This window comes from Mustela putorius, unplaced genomic scaffold (assembly GCF_011764305.1).
Source record: "Mustela putorius furo isolate JIRA1106 unplaced genomic scaffold, ASM1176430v1.1 tig00003903_pilon_pilon_pilon, whole genome shotgun sequence".
In the NCBI taxonomy this organism is placed as follows: domain Eukaryota; kingdom Metazoa; phylum Chordata; class Mammalia; order Carnivora; family Mustelidae; genus Mustela; species Mustela putorius.
Window position 1 is genome coordinate 2,090,622 of NW_025422051.1, and position 19,523 is coordinate 2,110,144.

Below are 19,523 nucleotides of genomic sequence, written 5' to 3' on the forward strand. Positions count from 1 at the left end.
CCATAAGAACTTTAACAACAGGTCTACCAGTTCCATTTTGGAATTTTTATTGGTAATGTGTTGATTTTTTTTTTTTAAGTTTAATGGAGGGGGGGCGCCTGGGTGGCTCAGTGGGTTAAGCCGCTGCCTTCGGCTCAGGTCATGATCTCAAGGTCCTGGGATCGAGTCCCACATCGGGCTCTCTGCTCAGCAGGGAGCCTGCTTCCTCCTCTCTCTCTGCCTGCCTCTCTGCCTACTTGTGATCTCTGTCTGTCAAATAAATAAATAAAATCTTTAAAAAAAAAAAAAGTTTAATGGAGGGGGTGGGCCTGGGTGGCGCAGTCAATTAAGTACCAGACTCTTGGTTTGGGCTCAGGTCGTTATCTCAGGTTCCTGAGATCAAGCCCCAGGACCAGCTGAGACTCTCTCTCCGCCTCCCTCTGCCCCACGCATGTGCCCTCTCTCTCTCTTTCTCTCTCTGAAATAAATAAATAAATTTTTTTTTAAAAAAGACTAATTTGGGGGCGCCTGGGTGGCTCAGTGGGTTAAGCCGCTGCCTTCGGCTCAGGTCATGATCTCAGGGTCCTGGGATCGAGTCCCGCATGGGGCTCTCTGCTCAGCAGGGAGCCTGCTTCCTTCTCTCTCTCTCTGCCTGCCTCTCAGTATACTTGTGATTTCTCTCTGTCAAATAAATAAATAAAATCTTAAAAAAAAATACTTTAAAAAAAATTAAAAAAAAGAAAAAGACCAATTTGGGACCTAATTGTCATCTTTATTATGTGGATAATGGGATTGGGGTTGTGCAAGCATGTGGGGAGGTGCGTATTTACTAAGCCAACGTCCTGGGCCAATACAGTAACGCGCAAGACGGATGAGAACTCAGTGAAGTTATTTGAGGTCCAACAACTGGGTAGGGTCTTGGGATGTTGGGAAGGGGGAAGGGAAGGGTCCAGGTGTTCTTTGAGCTGACCGTGTATGGCTGGGGCATCTTTGCTGTGTGTGAGCCAGCTTGTCTGTATCTGGAACACAGACTAGCTCAATAAATATTTGTTCAGCCAGTGCACAAATGAGTGAATCAAGTTTTGGAGAGCCGATTGCATGCCAAACAACCTGCTAGCACTTTTCATAACTTATCTCTAATCCTCATAACAATCCTGCCAGACAGGTAATTATGACCCCCATCTGACAGGCCAGGAAAGCTGAGGATCGGAGAGGGGCAGTCCCTTGCTCAAATCCAAACCCGGATCTTTATTATTCTCGAAGTCATTCACTGAAGAGACCAGATTTCCATCCTTTCACTCATTCATTCGTCTGTCAGGGATTTATTAAGCACTCACTATGTAGTACAACGACCTAGTACAGCAATAGCTCTAGGTGACACAGAGTAGGCGGAATGCTCCCGGGAAGACCAGCTGGGCGGTTAGTTTGTGGGTACCGAAAGGGCGGGGTTTCTGGTTCGCACCTCGGGGGAACTTAGCTGCCTAGGCCTCCCAGTTAAGGCTTCTGCTGAGGAGGCACGGCTGGATGGAGGTTGCCTCGCGATCTAGGGAGCGGTCGTTACAAATATCGGCCAAGAGGGGGCGCGGTCCTGCTGCTAGAAGCGTGGCCTGGAGACCCTATGCGCGCAGACAGGCCACCGGTGCGCAGGCGCAGAGGACGCAAGAAGCGGCTTAAAAAAATCCTGCGGAGGGATCGCTTTCGGGGGCGTGGCTTAATCAAAGTATGTCTCGCTGATTGGCCACTGTTCCTGGGGGCGTGGCCTAGAGCGTCCTTCTCGGAATGAGGGCCGGCCGAATCGAGTTTTCCCTCTGTGTCGGAGGCGTAGTTTAGGGCGGGCCCTCGAGCCACCCCTCGATGACTGGCCGCCTCATTCAGAGGGGGTGGGCCAGCGAGCCGTCCATCCTCCGTGCGGTCACTTCCTGTGGAGTTTCCCCAGCCCAGGGAGGAGGGGGAAGAGGACGAGGGGGAGGAGGGCGGTCGTCCAGGGTTAGGCTGGGGGGGGTGTTGGTCCGTTCAGGGCGGGGGATGACTCACGGCCCATCCCATCGTCCCGACGCCGCCCGCCCGCGCAGAGCTCGCTCCATGGCTTAGCGGAGGAGGCGGTGGCGAACGGGGGGAGGGGGACTCTTATTTTGTTAGGGGGACCGGGCCGGGGCCCGACCGGCCTGGCAGGGCTCGCCCGGGGCCGGGCGTCATGTCTCATGCGGCCGAGCCAGCTCGGGACGGCGTAGAGGCCAGCGCGGAAGGCCCTCGAGCCGTGTTCGTGCTGTTGGAGGAGCGCAGGCCAGCCGACTCGGCCCAGCTGCTCAGGTGCGGGGCCGCCTGGGACCGGTAGTGCCGACTGGGGTTTCTGGGGGGGACAACGGGAGCCCGGGCCTGGGATTGCAGGCCCTCGGCCTAGGCTTGGAGGACGTCGGGGCGCCGGTCTTGGGAGGGTACCTAAGGAATCCGCTGGTGGCCTGCTTGGACTGAGGCTTAAAGAAGTCATGGAAGTGCCTTAAGGGAGGCCTGGTTCTAATTTGGGGGGCACTTGACTGGGTTTAGAGGGGTAAGATTCTGTTGTGTCCCGAGCCTGGTCTGGGGCAACTGAACTTGGGGGACTGGGGCTGAATTTGGGGTCCTTGAGTTAGGCGTGAGGGGAATGAATTTGAGGGGGTACTCTGTAGGCAAGGCACTGATGTGAAGGGAATTTTCCCCTCAGTGTCAGAGAAGGGGTCCTGGAAGACAGAAGTGCTGTCTTGGAAGCTGGATGATTCCCAGTGGCCGGTTGCTTGACTATGTTTGGGGATAACAGGAATCTGGAGGGATTTGGGGGTATCTCAGATATGCTAGGTGGGACCAGCTTTGTGTGTGTGTGTGCGTGAGCAAGAGAAGCAACATTCATCAAGGCTTGACCAGAATAATCACTTTATTACCCCTGCCCACCCACCCAGCTGGGTCAGATCATGGTCAGGGATAGTGGAAAAGCCCTCTTCCCACACCCCCACAGGGGCTTGAATGAGAGACAGTGAGACAGACAGAGGCAACAGAGATGGTCCTACTTCTTAGCTCGGAGAAGGCCTCAGACCTTACTTGGGAACCCAGAGGAGGGTCTCGTTCCTGCTGCCAACCATCCCAGCCTCTCAGCCAGCCTGGCTCACCCTCTGCGCGTGCCTGGATTCTTTTTCTCCCCTTGCCCGTCAGACAGTCAGACCCTGGAAATCAATCATCTCGAATCTGTCCCTAGAGCTGGAATGAGGGCCAGGTTCACCATCCCTGCCTGGGTGGGTCCTCTGTGGCCTCTTCACATCCTCACTTCGATCAGCAGGCTTGTAAGCGCCAGCCCACTCTGTTCTCACCCTGCCCACCCCAGTGCCCATCTCTTCAAACTTCAGTGCAATGGGTGTGTGAGCAGGGATGGGGCTTTGCCTGCTTTCTTCCTAGGATTGTGCTGAGCTCAGCAGCTCCCCAAGCTTCCTCTTCTCGACTTCCTGGGTGGTTTTAGGTCCCCAACTGAGGGTGAGGAAAGGAAGGAAGAAAACAGATCCTCGGAGCCGCGGGAGAGAGTTCTTGTTAAGCAAAGTCACCCACAGTGTTTCAGGATTCTAAGTCTTTGACTCGATTCAGGATGCATATCCATTCACGTGCATGTGAATGCTTCCTACACACTAGGGTCTTGCCCCTGGCCTGGAGGACTGAGTGAGAGAGAGCCTTTGCACCCAGTGCTTGCCCATTTTCTGACGACTTCGAAACAACCTGGCTCATCACAGTAGTGGGAATAGTTGAAAGGGAGGGGTGTACAGCTTTTTATTTTGTGTCAGTGGATATTGGTTTTAGAGGTAGGGTTGTGTGTGTGTGTGTGTGTGTGTGTGCGCGCGCGCGCGTGCGCTGTCACAAAAATCCAGGAGAGCGCTGGACAGGCTCCTCCCGCCAAGAAAAGAATGCTTGCTTGCGGAAGCGGATCACCCACCCCAGCGCTCCCTCTTTTAAATCCAAATTACCGGAATGAGGGGAGCCCTTGATATTTCCGTTTTGTATTGGGGGTGTGTATTGGCTTCCCCTGAACTCGGGCTGGGGCGGGGGTTACTTATTTGCAAAAATGGTGGATCCTTCCGTCCTGTGAATCATCGACCCCAGTTCTTTGTGATGCATTCAGTTTGTGTTACAATGGACTGTTGTGCCGAAGGGTGCCCCCACAGTGCTGGAAGTGTGTAGACCTAAGTGGGCTCACATTCAGCTGCCAGGACCCCAGGAAGAGGTATGGGGGCTGGAACAACTCTGACTGCGAGGTCAGGACTCCTGCAAAGTGAATTGTCCTTCCTAAATTCTTTGCTTCTCTTTTCCCTCCAACCCAGGTTATTACACGTGACTGTGTTAGAGTGAGGAGTTGGGATCCAGGCACTGTTACTATTTTGAATCCTAAGGGACTATGGGTAACAGCAAAAGCAAGTGGGGAGGGAAGAGGGGTGTGGGGAGAGAGGAAAACCTGGAAATTCCCGATGGTGGTAACCAAGGAGTAGCCTCTTCTGCGGCCTGCGCTCTGGTCCCCTCTCCCCTGATGTGTGTCTCTCTCCTTCCCACTGCCCACTCTTTCTTTCTCTCTTGGAGGGGAGTGAGGTCTCCACATACTCACTGACAATCACCCTTCCCTCCCTTCCACCCTCAGCCTCAACTCTTTGCTTCCGGAATCTGGGATTGTTGCTGACATCGAATTAGAAAGCGTCCTCGATCCGGACAGCTTCTACGAGCTCAAAAGCCAGCCCCTACCCCTACGCTCAAGGTCTGTCTCCCCTGACTCCCCTCCCAATTCCTCAGGCCCCTCCATCCCCTCTTGACAGGCAGAGGCCCTCAGTGCCAGGACAACCCTTTCGGCAGAGTGCATTTTCCAGATGGTAAAATTAAGGGCCTGAAAGTGTACGTCACACAGGAAAGCAGGTGGCCACGCTGGGATTCCATTAGCTTGAACCAGACCTCCCTGCCTCCCTCCTCCCAACCCGAACACCCATTCATACACAAATATTGCTGGAAGCCTCGGTTGGCCTGCGGGTGCCCAGCCGCCAGGTGGGCGGAGCTGTACCCACAATCCCTGCTCACCCCTTTCCCCACTCAACAAACTCACCCCCCCAGCCCTTGAGGAACCCCTGCTGGTCTCTTCTTTCCCCAAGCTTGGAAGTCTAAATGTGCTGAGTCATCGGCCCGGGCTCTGAGAGAGGGGAGGGGACCTGGAAGAGGGGCAGGAAGAGAGGATTGTGAAATCTCTGAGATTTTCAAGACTGCCTAGCTCCTGGGTCTAGAGGCCCAGGCTGGGGCTGAGGAATGCCCTGCACTTACCCCTGTAGCCAGATGCCCATGACCAGGAGGAGCTGAGCATCCTCAGCCCCAAACGGAGCTTTAAGAGCCCTCTATACCCTAACCTACTGCCATGGCCCCCATTTGGCATCCTTCTGCTCTCCTTTAAATGGGATGGACCCCCTCTCCCACAGCCTAGCAATGGCATCTCTCCTCAGTGTTTGAACAGGCCCAGATCCAGCCTTCACCATAAGGATCGAAGGCTAAACCTTTCCCCCACCAGACTGTGACCTCTAAGGGCTGGGACTCGGCCTGGTCCCAGTATTTCCCCCGTCAGACTGTGAACCCAGAGAGCCCTGAGCAGGTGTGCTTCCTGGGTGTCCCCCTCCACGTTGTGGCCCCTGAAGGCAGAAAACAGGCCTAATTCCAGTATCCGCTTCCTCCCACGGTGACTACTTAGGCTCAGGACAAGACTTTTAGCTTACCTATGGCCCCATATTTCCCATTCCACAGCCTCCCAATATCACTGCAAGCCACCCCAGCTCCACTCTCTGCATCGTCTTCTGCAGGGGGCTCCAGGACCCCTGCCATGTCGTCCTCTTCTTCATCGCGGGTCTTGCTGCGGCAGCAGCTCATGCGGGCCCAGGCCCAGGAGCAGGAGAGGCGTGAGCGACGGGAACAGGCCGCAGCCTCTTCCTTCCCCAGCCCTGCCCCTGCCTCTCCTGCCATCTCAGTTGTGGGCGTCTCTGCAGGGGGCCACACACTGGGCCGTCCTCCCCCTGCTCAGGTGCCCAGGGAGGTGCTCAAGGTAAGGTGACATCCAGAGGACCTGGGAGGGGTCTTGGTGACTGAGGAGTGGTCGTGGTGGCTTTTCAGCCAAGGTCCTAGGGGCTCTCAGGAAGGTCCCAGTTACTGTTCAAATAGGCTGTGTTAGTGTCCCGTTATATTTAGGGGTTCCAGGGCATTCTCGCGCAGCCATGAGGGGTTCTTAGGAGGCACAGGATGTCTGGGTGGGCCCTGGAAGGTTGTAAGTGCCTCGAGTGGGCCCTAGGGCCTCCTATGAAGTAACCCCAGGAAGAAATTCATAGGAAGAGTGTCCTGTGTATGTCATACATTAAGAGTTTGGCCACTGGAGTGACTTGGGAAGCCACATGTGGCTTCTACGTCTCCTAGGTGATGTCAGAGACTGGAGAGGGAGTCTTGGGACCTGTGCCAGGGTGCCCCAGAAACTGAGGGATTTCTGAGAAAGAGTTTGGGCCCCTGGGGAAGACTTCCCAGTATTGGGGGAGGTAGGAGGGGTTTCTGATTCTGGGCCGGGTTTGCTGGCCTGAGCCTAGAAACAGGTGACCTCTGAGGGTCAGCCTGGGGCACATAGTCAGCCCATCCTACCTTGTCCCCTTCCACCCCTCCTTGCTTCCTTCCCACAGGTGCAGACCCACCTAGAGAACCCGACGCGCTACCACCTCCAGCAGGCACGCCGGCAGCAGGTGAAACAGTACCTGTCCACCACACTCGGCCCCAAGCTGGCTTCCCAGGCCCTCACGCCACCACCGGGAGCTGCTAGCGCCCAGCCGCTCCCAGCGCCCGAGGCTGCCCATGCTGCCGGTCCCACAGGCAGCGCCCCCAATAGCCCCATGGCGCTCCTCACCATTGGGTCCAGCTCAGAGAAGGAGGTCAGTAGCTGCAGACAACCTTACCACACTCCCCGTCGTCCAGCTTCCTCTAACCCTTGTCCATATTCCCTTCTTCCCTCAGATTGACGATGTCATTGATGAGATCATCAGCCTGGAATCCAGTTACAATGATGAGATGCTCAGCTATCTGCCCGGAGGCACTGCAGGGCTGCAGCTCCCCAGCACGGTGAGGCCCTGAGATGGGAGGCTGGCTGAGGCTTAGTCGCATCCCTCTGTCCCTGACACGACACCCAGGCTGGCTGTGTATATAAGACCCTTACTTTGGATTGTACGAAGATAGTGAAGCAGGCCATGGGGATGAGAAGAGAGCACACTAGGGCCCTGGTACCTTGTGTTAGGCGGTGTGGAGAGGTTGTCCTGGTGGATTCTGAGAGATACAAGGGCAGGGACTCTGGGGAGGTAATCAGGCATACCTAGGCAGTCAAACCGCAGTGTGGGAGGGACCAAGGAATGGGACTCTTGTAGCAAGAGATTCAGGTCATTGGGATATAGCCAGACCATGTAGCGATTGGAACATATCAAAAGTCTTAAAAACCTGGTATGGTTGAACCTCAGGGTGATCGGAAAGTACATTTCTTTCAGTGAACCATGCCAAGAGGCTGGATCCTTGTGGAGAGTGGGTAAAACTCTCTGGAGCAAGGGATGTGCCAATAAATTATACAGTTCTGGTTCTGGAACATTCCAGGAGTCCTATAACTTGCTTTGGGACATACCAAGGGGGCTGTGGCTTTGTTTCCTTCCAACACACCAAAAGGACAGAAGCGTGTATAAATACGGCACCAGCTTATCAGAACTTTTTATTGATTTGGACACAGCTAGGGACTGGGACCTTATATTAACGTGGATCCAGCAGACTAGCAGGGGTTTCAAGAGATGATAACTCATCAAGAGGTGGGATTAATTATTCAGGGTTTAGTGTGTTACCTTGGAGTATATCCAGGAGAGGGTGAAGGAAAGAGAACAAAAAAATCAAGGCTGGCATAAAAGAGCAGTGCTTGTTGAATAGTTGGACAAGAAATCCTGAGAGATTGGAATGCGTAGGAAGATACCAGAAGTCAGGAGCTCGGTGCATGACCATGTACATGATAAGGTGGTGGAACACAACAGCCACGGCAGAAGGCTAGAGATCGGGCTGGAACTCTCTGAAAGGCCATATTTTGGATAGAATGTTACCATGACAATTTCCCAAGGTCTGAGAAGATTGAGCTGGAGTGTTCCAAGAATGCCGACTTGGAACATTGTGCTAAGAGGGGCTGACGGGCTGGAAGGTTGCATCGTAGCCGAGAAAGACCTGAGGAGGAGTGGTTTTCCAGCACTTCTCAGGGCCAACCCCAGAGTTGGGGAGAGGGGCCTCCTAGGTTGCTGAGGTATTTGGGGGCACTCAGGGGCACAAGGAAAGGGTCCAGCAGACTCCGGTCCCCTGACCAAGCTGGGTGGGTCCACGTGATCCTGTCCTCCCCACTGAGTCGCCCTGCAAAGTTCCCTTGAACGAGAGGGAAGGGTCCCTGTGTTGAGCCAGCCAGTTTTTGTGTTAGGGCATCTGTGGAGTGTGTGGAAGGGTGGGGGCCAGGTTCTGAGAAGGGGGCCAAGCCTGGGGCTGCTCCGAGCCGTCGTCTCTCTGCCCTCCCTGCCCCCAGCTGCCTGTGTCAGGGAATCTGCTTGATGTGTACAGTAGTCAGGGCGTGGCCACACCAGCCATCACTGTCAGCAACTCCTGCCCGGCTGAGCTGCCCAACATCAAACGGGAGATCTCTGGTAAGGGCCAGGGACTTGGCCCCAGGCGCCCATTCTGGACCCCGGGGTGAGCCCTTTGTCAACCAGGTGGGCCTGATGCTGGGGGAAGGGACTTAAGCAGACAGAAAGGGGCTGTTTGCCCTCTCCTTCCACATGGCCTATGGGCTAGCTTTCACCCCATTTCCTCTTGTCTTGGGTTTAACAAATGACCAGTCACCAGGGCTCTTTTTAAAAAAGTCATGAAAGTGGCACTTCAAAAAAAAAAGTCACTTCCCTGTCTCCACCCACCATCTCCTACCCCCGCAGCCGTACATGCTGCCCTCTGTCTTTCCCACGCCCAGAGGTCCTGACTACCCGCCACCCCCACCTCTCTTCCAGAGACAGAGGCCAAGGCCCTTTTGAAGGAACGACAGAAGAAAGACAATCACAACCTAAGTGAGTGGGCTCCCGTGCCCTTGCCAGCATGCTCTCCAGCCCTGCCTCACTCCCTGCCCTGGCCTTCCTTGAGGGGGGCCTGTCCCTGCAACAGCCTCCCCATCCCCAGCTCCTCCTCCCTCCTCAGGCTGTTGACAGCTTTCCCACTCTTCTCCCCACCCCACCCCCAAAGTCGAGCGTCGCCGGCGATTCAACATTAACGACAGGATCAAGGAGCTGGGTACCCTCATCCCAAAGTCCAGTGACCCGTGAGTCTAGGATGGGGGGAGGGCCTTGGGCTGGCAGAAGGTGGGATGAGGGCCCTGTTCCCCTAAAGCTGTTCCTGGGTGGGAAGCGCCTGGCATTTCTGCTCTGGGTCCATCCAGCTTTCAGGACCCTGCATAGGGGCATAGCCCCTTGTAGCCCCTAACCTACAATTTTAAGTGCATGACATTGCAGTCAGTGTGCCTCATCTGGTCCCCATCTGACATAGGCACTCATTTTGGGTTCATTTAGTACTTCCTAATTATTCATTCAAGGGACGCATCGAGCTGCTTTGTGTCAGGGACTGTGCTAGGCCTTGAGGATATCAGAGGGACAAAATAGACAAAAATCCCTGAGCTCCTGGAACTGATACTTTAGTGGAGGCAGACAGACCATAAACAAGATAAATAAAATCTGGGAGGTTACAAGGATTGTAGTGGAGAAAAATAAAGAGAAAATGGGGGCGTGCCTGGCTGGCTCAGTAGAGTGTGTGACTCTTTTTTTTTTTTTTTTTAAAGATTTTATTTATTCATTTGAGAGAGAGTGAGAGATAGAGCACAAGCAGGGGGAGAGGGAGAAGCAGACTCCCGGCTGAGCAGGGAGCCAGATGCGGGACTCGATGCAAGGGACCTAAAGATTGTGACCTGAGCCAAAGGCAAACGCTTAGCCGTCTGAGCCACCCAGGCTCCCCAGTGTGTGACTCTTGACCTCAGGTTTGTGAGTTCAAGCCCCATGTTGGTCATAGAGATGACTTTAGAAAAAGAATAGAAGATCGGGGAATGTTGGCAAGGGTTACAACTTAGGGTGAGGAGGGGTGGGCACAGGGCAGGCCTGGACTGACAAGCAAACATGGGCGGTGAGGCAGGAGCCATCTTGGTGTCTGGGCTTCGAAGAGTGTTCTCGGCGGAGGGCACTGATGGCCTGGAGGCCCTGAGGTGGGAGTGGTTTTCCATGTTCTAGGAGCATGAATCTGTTCTTCCCCCAGAACAAGTGGGAAGGGCATTCCATACCCTTGAGGTATGCCCCACCCCTGAACTTCTGGTCTAGGCCTGTGCTGGTGCAGTTGCCCCATCAGCTCCCGAGAGCCCCCCTACGCAACACTGCCTCCTTTCCTCCCCGTCGGGCCCTACAGGGAGATGCGCTGGAACAAAGGCACCATCCTGAAAGCCTCTGTGGATTACATCCGCAAGTTGCAGAAGGAGCAGCAACGCTCGAAAGACCTGGAGAGCCGGCAACGTTCACTGGAACAGACCAACCGCAGTCTGCAGCTCCGAATTCAGGTTTGGGACAAGGAGGCCGTGGCAGAGGGGACGGGGGCTCCCTACAGGCAGAGGCAGAGGAAGAGCAGGCTGGGATTTCCTGGCCTACTTGGGGGATCCCCAGGCTTCCCCAACTCACACGACAGTGACAAGTAGCAATCATAACCCTACCTAGAACAGCGACGAATACTGGCTAATGTATATGGTGTTTGTCTCGTGCAGCACACGGCAACAGGAGCCTTATCTCCATTTGCTAAGGTAGCCCTCTGTATGCTCCCGTGAGGCAGGGACCGTTATTCCACTCGTTTTACAGAGTGGGACTCTGAGGCCCAGCGACGTTAAGCAAAACTTGCCTCAAGTCACACAACCCGTGAGCAGCAGCCTGCCCTTGGCACCATCAGACTTCTCTGCCTCTGAGGAACCATGAACCCCATCTGATCCTGCCCCCCCCTACTTTTCGCAGGAGCTAGAATTGCAGGCACAGATCCACGGTCTGCCGGTACCTCCCACCCCGGGGCTGCTCTCCCTGGCCACAACTTCAGCCTCTGACAGCCTCAAGCCAGAGCAGCTGGACATTGAGGAGGAGGGCAGGCCAGGCACAGCAGCATTTCACGCAGCAGGGGGATCTGCCCAGAGTGCCCCCCATCAGCAGCCCCCAGCGCCACCCTCGGATGCCCTTCTGGACCTGCACTTTCCCAGCGACCACCTGGGGGATCTGGGGGACCCCTTCCACCTGGGGCTGGAGGACATTCTGATGGAGGAGGAGGAGGAAGGGGTGGCGGGGGGACTGTCGGGCGCCCTGTCCCCACTGCGGGCAGCCTCTGACCCCCTGCTCTCGTCGGTCTCCCCCGCTGTCTCCAAGGCCAGCAGTCGCCGCAGCAGCTTCAGCATGGAGGAGGAGTCCTGATCAGGCCTCACCCCTCCCCTGGGACATCCCCACCCAGGAAAGGAGGATGCCTCAGGATGAGGCCCCACCTTTTCCCCCCCACCCTCCCGTGAGACTGCCCTGCCCAGGTGTTGGGGGGAAGAGCAGACAGGATGAGGTCCCACCCCTGCAACCAGGCAAGGAGGAGGAGTCAGGTGAGGCCCCGCCCCCTTCCCCACCAGACCAGCCAGTGAGGCGTTTCAGCAATGGAGAAGGCGGTAACCTCGGGCCATTCCCCTGGAGATTGCAGCCTCGCCCCGCCCTGTGGGATGCGCCCTCGCCCAGGTGAGGGAAGGAGGCAGCATGAGCTAGGCCCACCTTTGCTTAGGGACTCTCCTAGCCAGGTCTCCTGGGGTAAGGAGATAGCAAGATACTGGCCCACCCCCTCTCTTGGAACCACTAGTCTAGTCAATCCGGGCAGGGAAGAGGAGTCAAAATAATAGAGGTCTCACCCTGGGGGTTTAAGCCCTGCCCTTTCCTCTCAGCCCTGCCCTGTCCAGCCAAGGAACAGACGTGAGGAGAGCCCTTCACCTGGGAGCACAGTCCTGGCCTTCCGGCCGTGCGGGAGCCAGGCCCCGCCCCTTCCCTATAGGCTCAGCAGAGCGCAGGTATTTCAAACATGGGGGAGTCCGTGAGATCAGGCCATGTGGAGATCAGACCTTGTCCCTTAGCAACATCCCATCAGAGCATTCCACGCTGCAGGGAGGGGGAGAGTGGTACTTTAGCTCCCCAGCCTTAACCTGGGACCAATGGGACCTAACCCAGGAGGGCTCTGAGCCAACCTTGCCCTTGGAGAAGAGGGCCGATCTTGAAATCTTGTGGGGCGACATTCCAGACCTCGATCAGGAGAACTAGACCCTCACCCTTGGGTAGAGTCCCGCCCCCTACTTTGAAGGGCAGTTTAGGGAGGTGATGGGAATTAGAGGGTACGGAGTCCAGGTTCCCAGAACCAGCACCGCAGCACTCTTGCAGTCTATAGAGGAGCAGGATGAAGGAAGGGGCCTTTCTGGGGAGTTCCCAAGCCCGGGGAAAAGTGGAAGCCTATCCCACCAAAGCAGAGGCTTGGAGGGAGGGTTGCAAAAGCATATGTACACCTCTTTTGTTTATCTGATTTTTTTTACTGACCCCCACCCCCATTTCTCAGAAGCTAGGTCACCTCCAATCTCCGGCCTCCATCCACCCCGTTCTCCATTTGGGAGGACTCCTCCCCATTTCAGAGCTGTGAGACACTCCCTGCCCATGCCCACCCTTCCTACCACATACACCCAAGGTTGTCAGCTTCAGATCCTTGGGGTCAAGCCCCAAGGAGGGTGTACTAAGGGGTCTGTAGGTTTGTGATTAAAATAATAAATGCTAGGCGTGTTTGATGCGCTTTTAACTTTGGCAGAGGGTCTCCTATCCTTGCTTTTGACTGTACAGTGAGCACGGTTGGGGCTGGCCAGGAGGAAGAAGGTTCTTGGAAGAAACAGATTTATGTGGGATGGACTAAAGAACTTAGAGGGGCTGGAGGAAAATAACCTGCGAGCAAAAGCAGTCAGTCCTTAACTACCTGCCAGGCACCCTCCTGTTATGTTTCCCCTAATTGTTTAATCCAAGGACTAATTATGAAGAAAGTGCCACTTCTTAGACCCATTCCATGTTGGAAGAAGCTGAGAACTAGAGTTTAACTAACTCCCTGAAGATACATAGCTAGTAGATGGACGAAGAGCTAAATGGTAAAGTTAGGAGAGCGAGAGATCTGCTGTGAAGCATGTCATCACTGAGGGCAGAGGCAGCAAAGATTTTCTTGCAGGCTCACTTTTGGAAACCGATCAGGAAGCGTATGAGGATAACTCCTGGCAGGCGGTAGAGGTCTGCCAGATGGTCCAAAGGGCACAAACAAAAACCATAAGGGTGGAGGGACAGGCAAGCAGTTCCGTTTAGGGACAAATGTTGACATTTGGGGGGGGGGGGTTAAATGGAGGTAAACAAACACAAATACTCTTCTTGAAAGTTGGGGAAAAAATATTATTTTTGGAACTCCTCCACCAGACTCTGGCTCCCAGGATGGGCATCAGGCCTGGCCTTGCATCTCCCCTAGCAGATTGTGACCGCCACCCTTCCTAGTCCTTTCTGGCTTGTCACACTGACCATTAAGGCCTGGTTGCCGAGCCTCTGGCACCAGACTGATGTGTCCCTGATAACCTTTTCTGGACTTCCTCCTCCTCGAATCTGCTGTGTTCTCTTTTTCATTTTGTGAACATAACACATAACGCCCAGAAATGTTTTTCTCCAAGTTTGTATTCTGAAGGAAGTTGAGCTTACTTAACGGAAGAGCTGCGAAAGCATTGACGTTCCTGGACCCATCAACCAGCATCCTCTTATGTGAATATCCTACAGAACCATGGCATATTTATCAATGCTAAGAAAATAACATTGGCACAGTACCAGGAACTCAACTTTCAGGCTTTATTTGGATTTGACTGATTTTTCCAAGAATTTTTTTTTTCTGTTCTAGGATCCAAGTAAGGAAACTCTGTTATCTCTTCCTGTGTAGCAAATTACCACAATCTCAGTGACTAAAAACAACACACGTTCACATTCTCCCAGATTTTGTGGGTCACGAATCTAGGCTGGCTTAGCTGGGTCTTCTATTCCAGTGGCTTTCCCGAGGATACTACCAAGGAAGGTATTGGGCAGGATTCAGGACTCCTCTGGAAAGCGGGACTAAGGAAGGATCTGGTCTGAGCTCCCATGAGTTTGAGCAGGTCTCAGCTCTGTAGCCTGCTGAACTGAGGGCCCTGTTCCTCATTGGTTATCAGCTGGGGAGCTCCCAGTCCTTCACATGTGTTCCTTTCCTTCCATGAGGCGCTCACGCATGGTGGTTTGCTTTGTCAAACCTGCAAGAGAGTCAACTAGCAAAATGGAAGTTGCAGTCTCTTGTAATGTAATCACAGGAAGTGACATCCCCTCAAAGGCAAGGCATTTTCTTGGTTAGAATCAAGTTACTCCAGGGGAGGGGATTACAAAAGACCATGAATATCAGTAGGTCGGGACCACTGAGGGACCATCTTAGCAGCTCCCTACCGCATTGCACTTAGCAGCCACATCTTGGTTTCCTCTGACAGTTTCGTGCTTTGTCCACAGAGAAGGGCTAGAAGCTGCTCTTCTAAAAACAATGAGCATCTTTAGTACCCAGATCTTGGTTTCTACATGACATTATCCAGTAAAAGGAACCAGGGATCCCTGGAGAAATGGCTGGTCATAAGGCCAGGGTAGGGAAGTACAGGATGGGACTGGAGCCTCCTATAGTCCCACAGAGTAAGGAAGTACCAGAAAGAAAAAAAAAAGGAACATGTCTTAAGGATAGAAGAGCCATCCTGAAAGCTCCCAATGGCCAAAGCTGGCCCAGCTTGAGCAACAAAAAAATAATGATAGTATTGGTTTATAGTCCCCAAAATGAAATATCTGTGATGCCACACTTATATAAATCAGTGATATGATTGAATAAATAAATGCTGGCTACTGGACAACTCCATGCATAAGAATTCCAAATAATAATAATTATAGAAGGAATGAGGGAAATAGAAAATTACTGTTAAAATACCACAGTAATAACTGCTGCGGACCTGATCCACTAAATGCAAATATTAGTGGGCAAAACTTTAAGGTGAACAGGATAGTTGCAAGGCCATAAAGTATCACTCCAAAATTTTTTTAAAAGATTTTTATTTATTTATTTGACACAGAGAGAGGGATAATGAGTGAGTGAGCACAAGCGGGGGTAGTGGCAGGCAGGCAGGCAGAGGGAGAGGGAGAAGCAGGCTCCCCATCAAGCCAGGAGCCTGATATGGGGCTTGATTCCAGGACCCTGGGATCATGACCTGAGTTGAGGGCAGCCACTTAACTGACTGAGCCATCAAGGTGTCCCACAAATTTTTATTAAATACTTGATTCCACACACACACACACACACACACACCCAAAAGAGTTGGAGCTTAATTCTCCTCCTCTTGAATCTAAGCTGGGCTCAGTCACTTGCATCAAAAGACAAGAGTAAAAAAAGTGAAAAACAGTAACTTTGCAGTAGAAAAATCTGACAGACCCCACCTTAACCAAAAGATGAGTTAACATCACCAGTTCTAAGACACATTGCTGTCAGGTATCCCTGGAAGTGATACAATGAGAAAGCATTTCACGTTCATAGTATTCTTCCTCAAAACCCCATAACCCCTGTGTAATGATGAGAAAATAGCAGGAAAAAAATGAATTGGGACAAGGACATCCTACAAAATATTTTACCCGCATTCTTCAAGTGTCAAGATCACACAAGACAAAGAAAGATTGGCCTTATATTTAAGCAAACTCAATCATGTTTGTCTCCATATGTCAATTCTGGCTTTTTTTTTTTCTTTTTTTTTTTTTTTGAGGCGAGGTGCTGAGACCCAGAAGCTGGCGTCATTCTTCGAATAAGTTTATCAAGGCTATCTGCTGTCCTATGCTCCACTGGTTGGAACATGATGGCTGAGAGAAGAGAAACACGCAGTGAGCCTGGACTGTACCTTCTTTCCACCTGGGTCATTTTCAGGACCTCCCTGTAGGGAAGTAGAGCTTAAGCAGAGGAAAGCAATGGAGCTGATCTGGGAGGGACTGATCAGATTGCAGGGCAGCTGGGATTTCAATCTACTGGAGAAAAAGAAGCTTTGTAGAAATCACCATAGGCATTGCTGTAGGTATTTGGCCAAATGCTAGGCTATGCAGGCTCACAATAAAACATTGTGAGAGGGGCGCCTGGGTGGCTCAGTGGATTAAGCCGCTGCCTTCGGCTCAGGTCATGATCTCAGGGTCCTGGGATCGAGTCCCACATTGGGCTCTCTGCTCAGCAGGGAGCCTGCTTCCCTCTCCCTCTCTCTCTCTGGCTGCCTCTCTGTCTACTTGTGATTTCTCTCCATCAAATAAATAAATCTTTTTTTTTTTAAGATTTTATTTATTTATTTGACAGAGAGAGATCACAGCAGGCAGAGAGGCAGGCAGAGAGAGAGAGAGAGAGGAGGAAGCAGGCTCCCCGCTGAGCAGAGAGCCCGATATGGGACTCGATCCCAGGACCCTGAGATCATGACCTGAGCCGAAGGCAGCGGCTTAACCCACTGAGCCAATCAGGCGCCCCAAATAAATAAATCTTTAAAAAAAAAAAAACCACACACTGGGAGATGGGGCGCCTGGGTGGCCCAGTAGGTTAAGCGACTCCCTTTGGCTCAGGTCATCATCCTGGGCTCCTGGGATCAAGTCCTGCATCAGGCTCCCTGCTTGATGCAGCACCTGCTTCTCCTTCTCCCTCTGCCTGCCACTCTGCCTACTTGTGCTCTCTGTCTCTCTGTCAAATAAATAAATAAAAATCTTTTAAAATAAAGTAAAACAAACAAACAAAAAAAAACAAAAACACTGGGAGGCTTAGCAGAGATCAGTCCTGGGATTCTGTGAACTAAATGGATACTCGCACAGTTCAGGGAGACAGAAGTCTTGGACAGCCTGAGTAGACAAATGCTGTAGGTATGTCTCATGCTCTACTAACTGAGCCAGTTGGGCATTTCCCAGCTTTATTGTCTCAAGACATGTTTTAAGGATATGTTAGAGAGGATCTACAGTAACCCTTACTCTAGCTAGGGCTGAACTGGCCTACTCTTGAGGCATGGTCTTTCTGGGGTGTTTGTTTCTCATTAGGGGTATTGGATTACTTAAAAAAAAAAGGCTCAAGCAGAATTGTGGTATTCACAATGTATGTAGATGTAATATACATAACAATGACACAAAGGACAGAATTTGGGAAACTATACCATTGCAAGGATTTTGCATCTCATGTGAAATGGTACAATATGAACTTTCAGTTCACTGTGATAAGTTAAGGATGTACTTTGTAATTATCAAGGCTACCTCTAAAGAAAATAATGAAAACAGGGACAGGTGAAAAGCCAATAGAAGAATAACAATTGAATTTTAAAATACATTTGGGGGCGCCTGGGTGGCTCAGTGGGTTAAGCCACTGCCTTCGGCTCAGGTCATGATCTCAGGGTCCTGGGATCAAGCCCCACATCGGGCTCTCTGCTCAGCAGGGAGCCTGCTTCCCCCTCTCTCTTTGCCTGACTCTCTGCCTACTTGTGATCTCTGTCTGTCAGATAAATTTTTAAAATCTTAAAAAAAAAAACACCTCATCTCTTTAAAAAAAAAAATCAAGTGGTACAATGTTCAGGAGAAAAATGTGTTAAGAAATGAATCAAAATTGAGATGCTTGTGTGATTTTTTAAATATTAAGAGCACTTAGGAAAGTAATACAAATTTGATCTATTGATATATTTGACTTTTCACCAATTAAATCTGATCAAATATCAAACATTTGCTGAACAAACAGTATTTTTTACCAGGAAAAATAATTGACCAGGAAACATTTATACACTTAAGATAGTGAAGGTTTGCTATTATTAAATTCTTTCATAAAAAATTTATTATTCTTCTTTTAAAAAGATTTTATTTATTTGAGAGAGAGACCACGAGCGGGGGAGGGACAGAGGGAGAAGCAGACTCTCCACTGAGCAGGGAGCCTGACGCATGGCTCTATCCCAGGGCCCTGGGATCATGACCTGAGCCGAGGGCAGATGCTTAACCGACTGAGCCACCCAGGCACCCCACAAAATTATTTTTCAATATTTGTTTCTCACCAACATTGTCTGGAAATAGGGTACATCGTTTTCTGCTATTTGTAATGGCTGATTGTTGTATTTATGTGTTTATGCATTTATGTTTATGTATTTATAAGTATTTATAAGTGTTTATGCATACCTGTTTTATTAAATATTATAATTTGTAGGATCTTAATATATATTAATCATATATTACATATATTTACTCAAAACATTGTTAGTAAAAATAAAAATATCTTAAATTTATACTAAAAATATTCTAGACAAATATGGCATCTAAAAAAATCAAGTGGTACAGGGGCGCCTGGGTGGCTCAGTGGGTTAAAGCCTCTGCCTTCAGCTCAGGTCATGATCCCAGGGTCCTGGGATCAAGCCCCACATCGGGCTCTCTGCTCAGCAGGGGAGCCTGCTTCCCCCTCTCTCTTTGCCTGACTCTCTGCCTACTTGTGATCTCTGTCTGTCAGATAAATTTTTAAAATCTTAAAAAAAAAAAACACCTCATCTCTTAAAAAAAAAATCAAGTGGTACAGTGTTCAGGAGAAAAATGTGTTAAGAAATGAATCAAAATTGAGATGCCTGGATGGTTGGGTGTGTGTTTAAGGTATACAACATGATTATGTCCTATATGTATATACTGTGAAATGATTTGTGAATCCAAATAGTAGATGGGATATCCTTATGTCTGGCCTAAAAACAACATCAAAAACAGGTACAGGTATTTAATGGGCACCAAGATCAAATATAATCAAGGCATTTTGCTCACACAAATAAAAAACGTTTATCATATATTAAGATATATACTATGAAATGATGAAATATATTATTCTGAAAACAAAAGCATCTTGGTGAAAATAAGTTACAATTTTGTATGGGACTAATCTGTGTGGAGTGATATTTTGAGCCAAGTGGGAAAAGTTAGTAAAGTTCTGTAATAAAAAAAAAACAAAAAACAAAATTAAAAAACATGACTTGATGTCTGGGTATTTCAGTCCATTAAGCATCTGCCTTTGGCTCCGGTCATGATTCCAGGGTCTGGGATTAAGCCCCATGTTGGGCTCCATGCTCAGCAAGGAGTCAGCTTCTCCCTCACTCTGCTCAGGCTCTCCCTCTCTGCCTCACTCAAATAAATAAATAAAGTCTTTTTAAAAATGACTATATAAAAAGCTGCATGCTTAGTAGATGGCCCATTCTTCTGCTTAGAACAAATAAGAGAATGTGACTTCGAAAGAAATTTTACTGAATGTACAATGGGAGCACAAGATATGAATGTACTTCTCAAATTTCTTTTAATTTTTTGAAAGTAAACTCTATA

At 50.9% G+C, this 19,523-nt stretch overlaps 1 protein-coding gene across 1 annotated transcript; it reads left to right on the forward strand.

The window, feature by feature from the left end:
• The first annotated feature begins 1,905 nt into the window (after positions 1 to 1,905).
• On the forward strand, positions 1,906 to 12,920 carry TFE3 (transcription factor binding to IGHM enhancer 3). Its single transcript, XM_004755067.3, has 10 exons — positions 1,906 to 2,289; positions 4,625 to 4,738; positions 5,761 to 6,055; positions 6,675 to 6,920; positions 7,003 to 7,107; positions 8,579 to 8,696; positions 9,054 to 9,110; positions 9,283 to 9,358; positions 10,486 to 10,633; positions 11,076 to 12,920. Exons 1-10 carry the CDS (start codon positions 2,174 to 2,176, stop codon positions 11,517 to 11,519), a joined length of 1,719 nt encoding a protein of 572 aa, XP_004755124.1. The 5' UTR covers positions 1,906 to 2,173; the 3' UTR covers positions 11,520 to 12,920.
• Positions 12,921 to 19,523: the final 6,603 nt, after the last annotated feature.

Bases quoted from the DNA above. Each gene is read 5' to 3' on its own strand.
- TFE3 (XM_004755067.3), top strand. From the start codon at position 2,174: ATGTCTCATGCGGCCGAGCCAGCTCGGGACGGCGTAGAGGCCAGCGCG. The intron at 7,108-8,578 runs GTGAGGCCCTGA...CCCTGCCCCCAG, and splicing joins GGCTGCAGCTCCCCAGCACG to CTGCCTGTGTCAGGGAATCT. The intron at 9,359-10,485 runs GTGAGTCTAGGA...CGGGCCCTACAG, and splicing joins ATCCCAAAGTCCAGTGACCC to GGAGATGCGCTGGAACAAAG.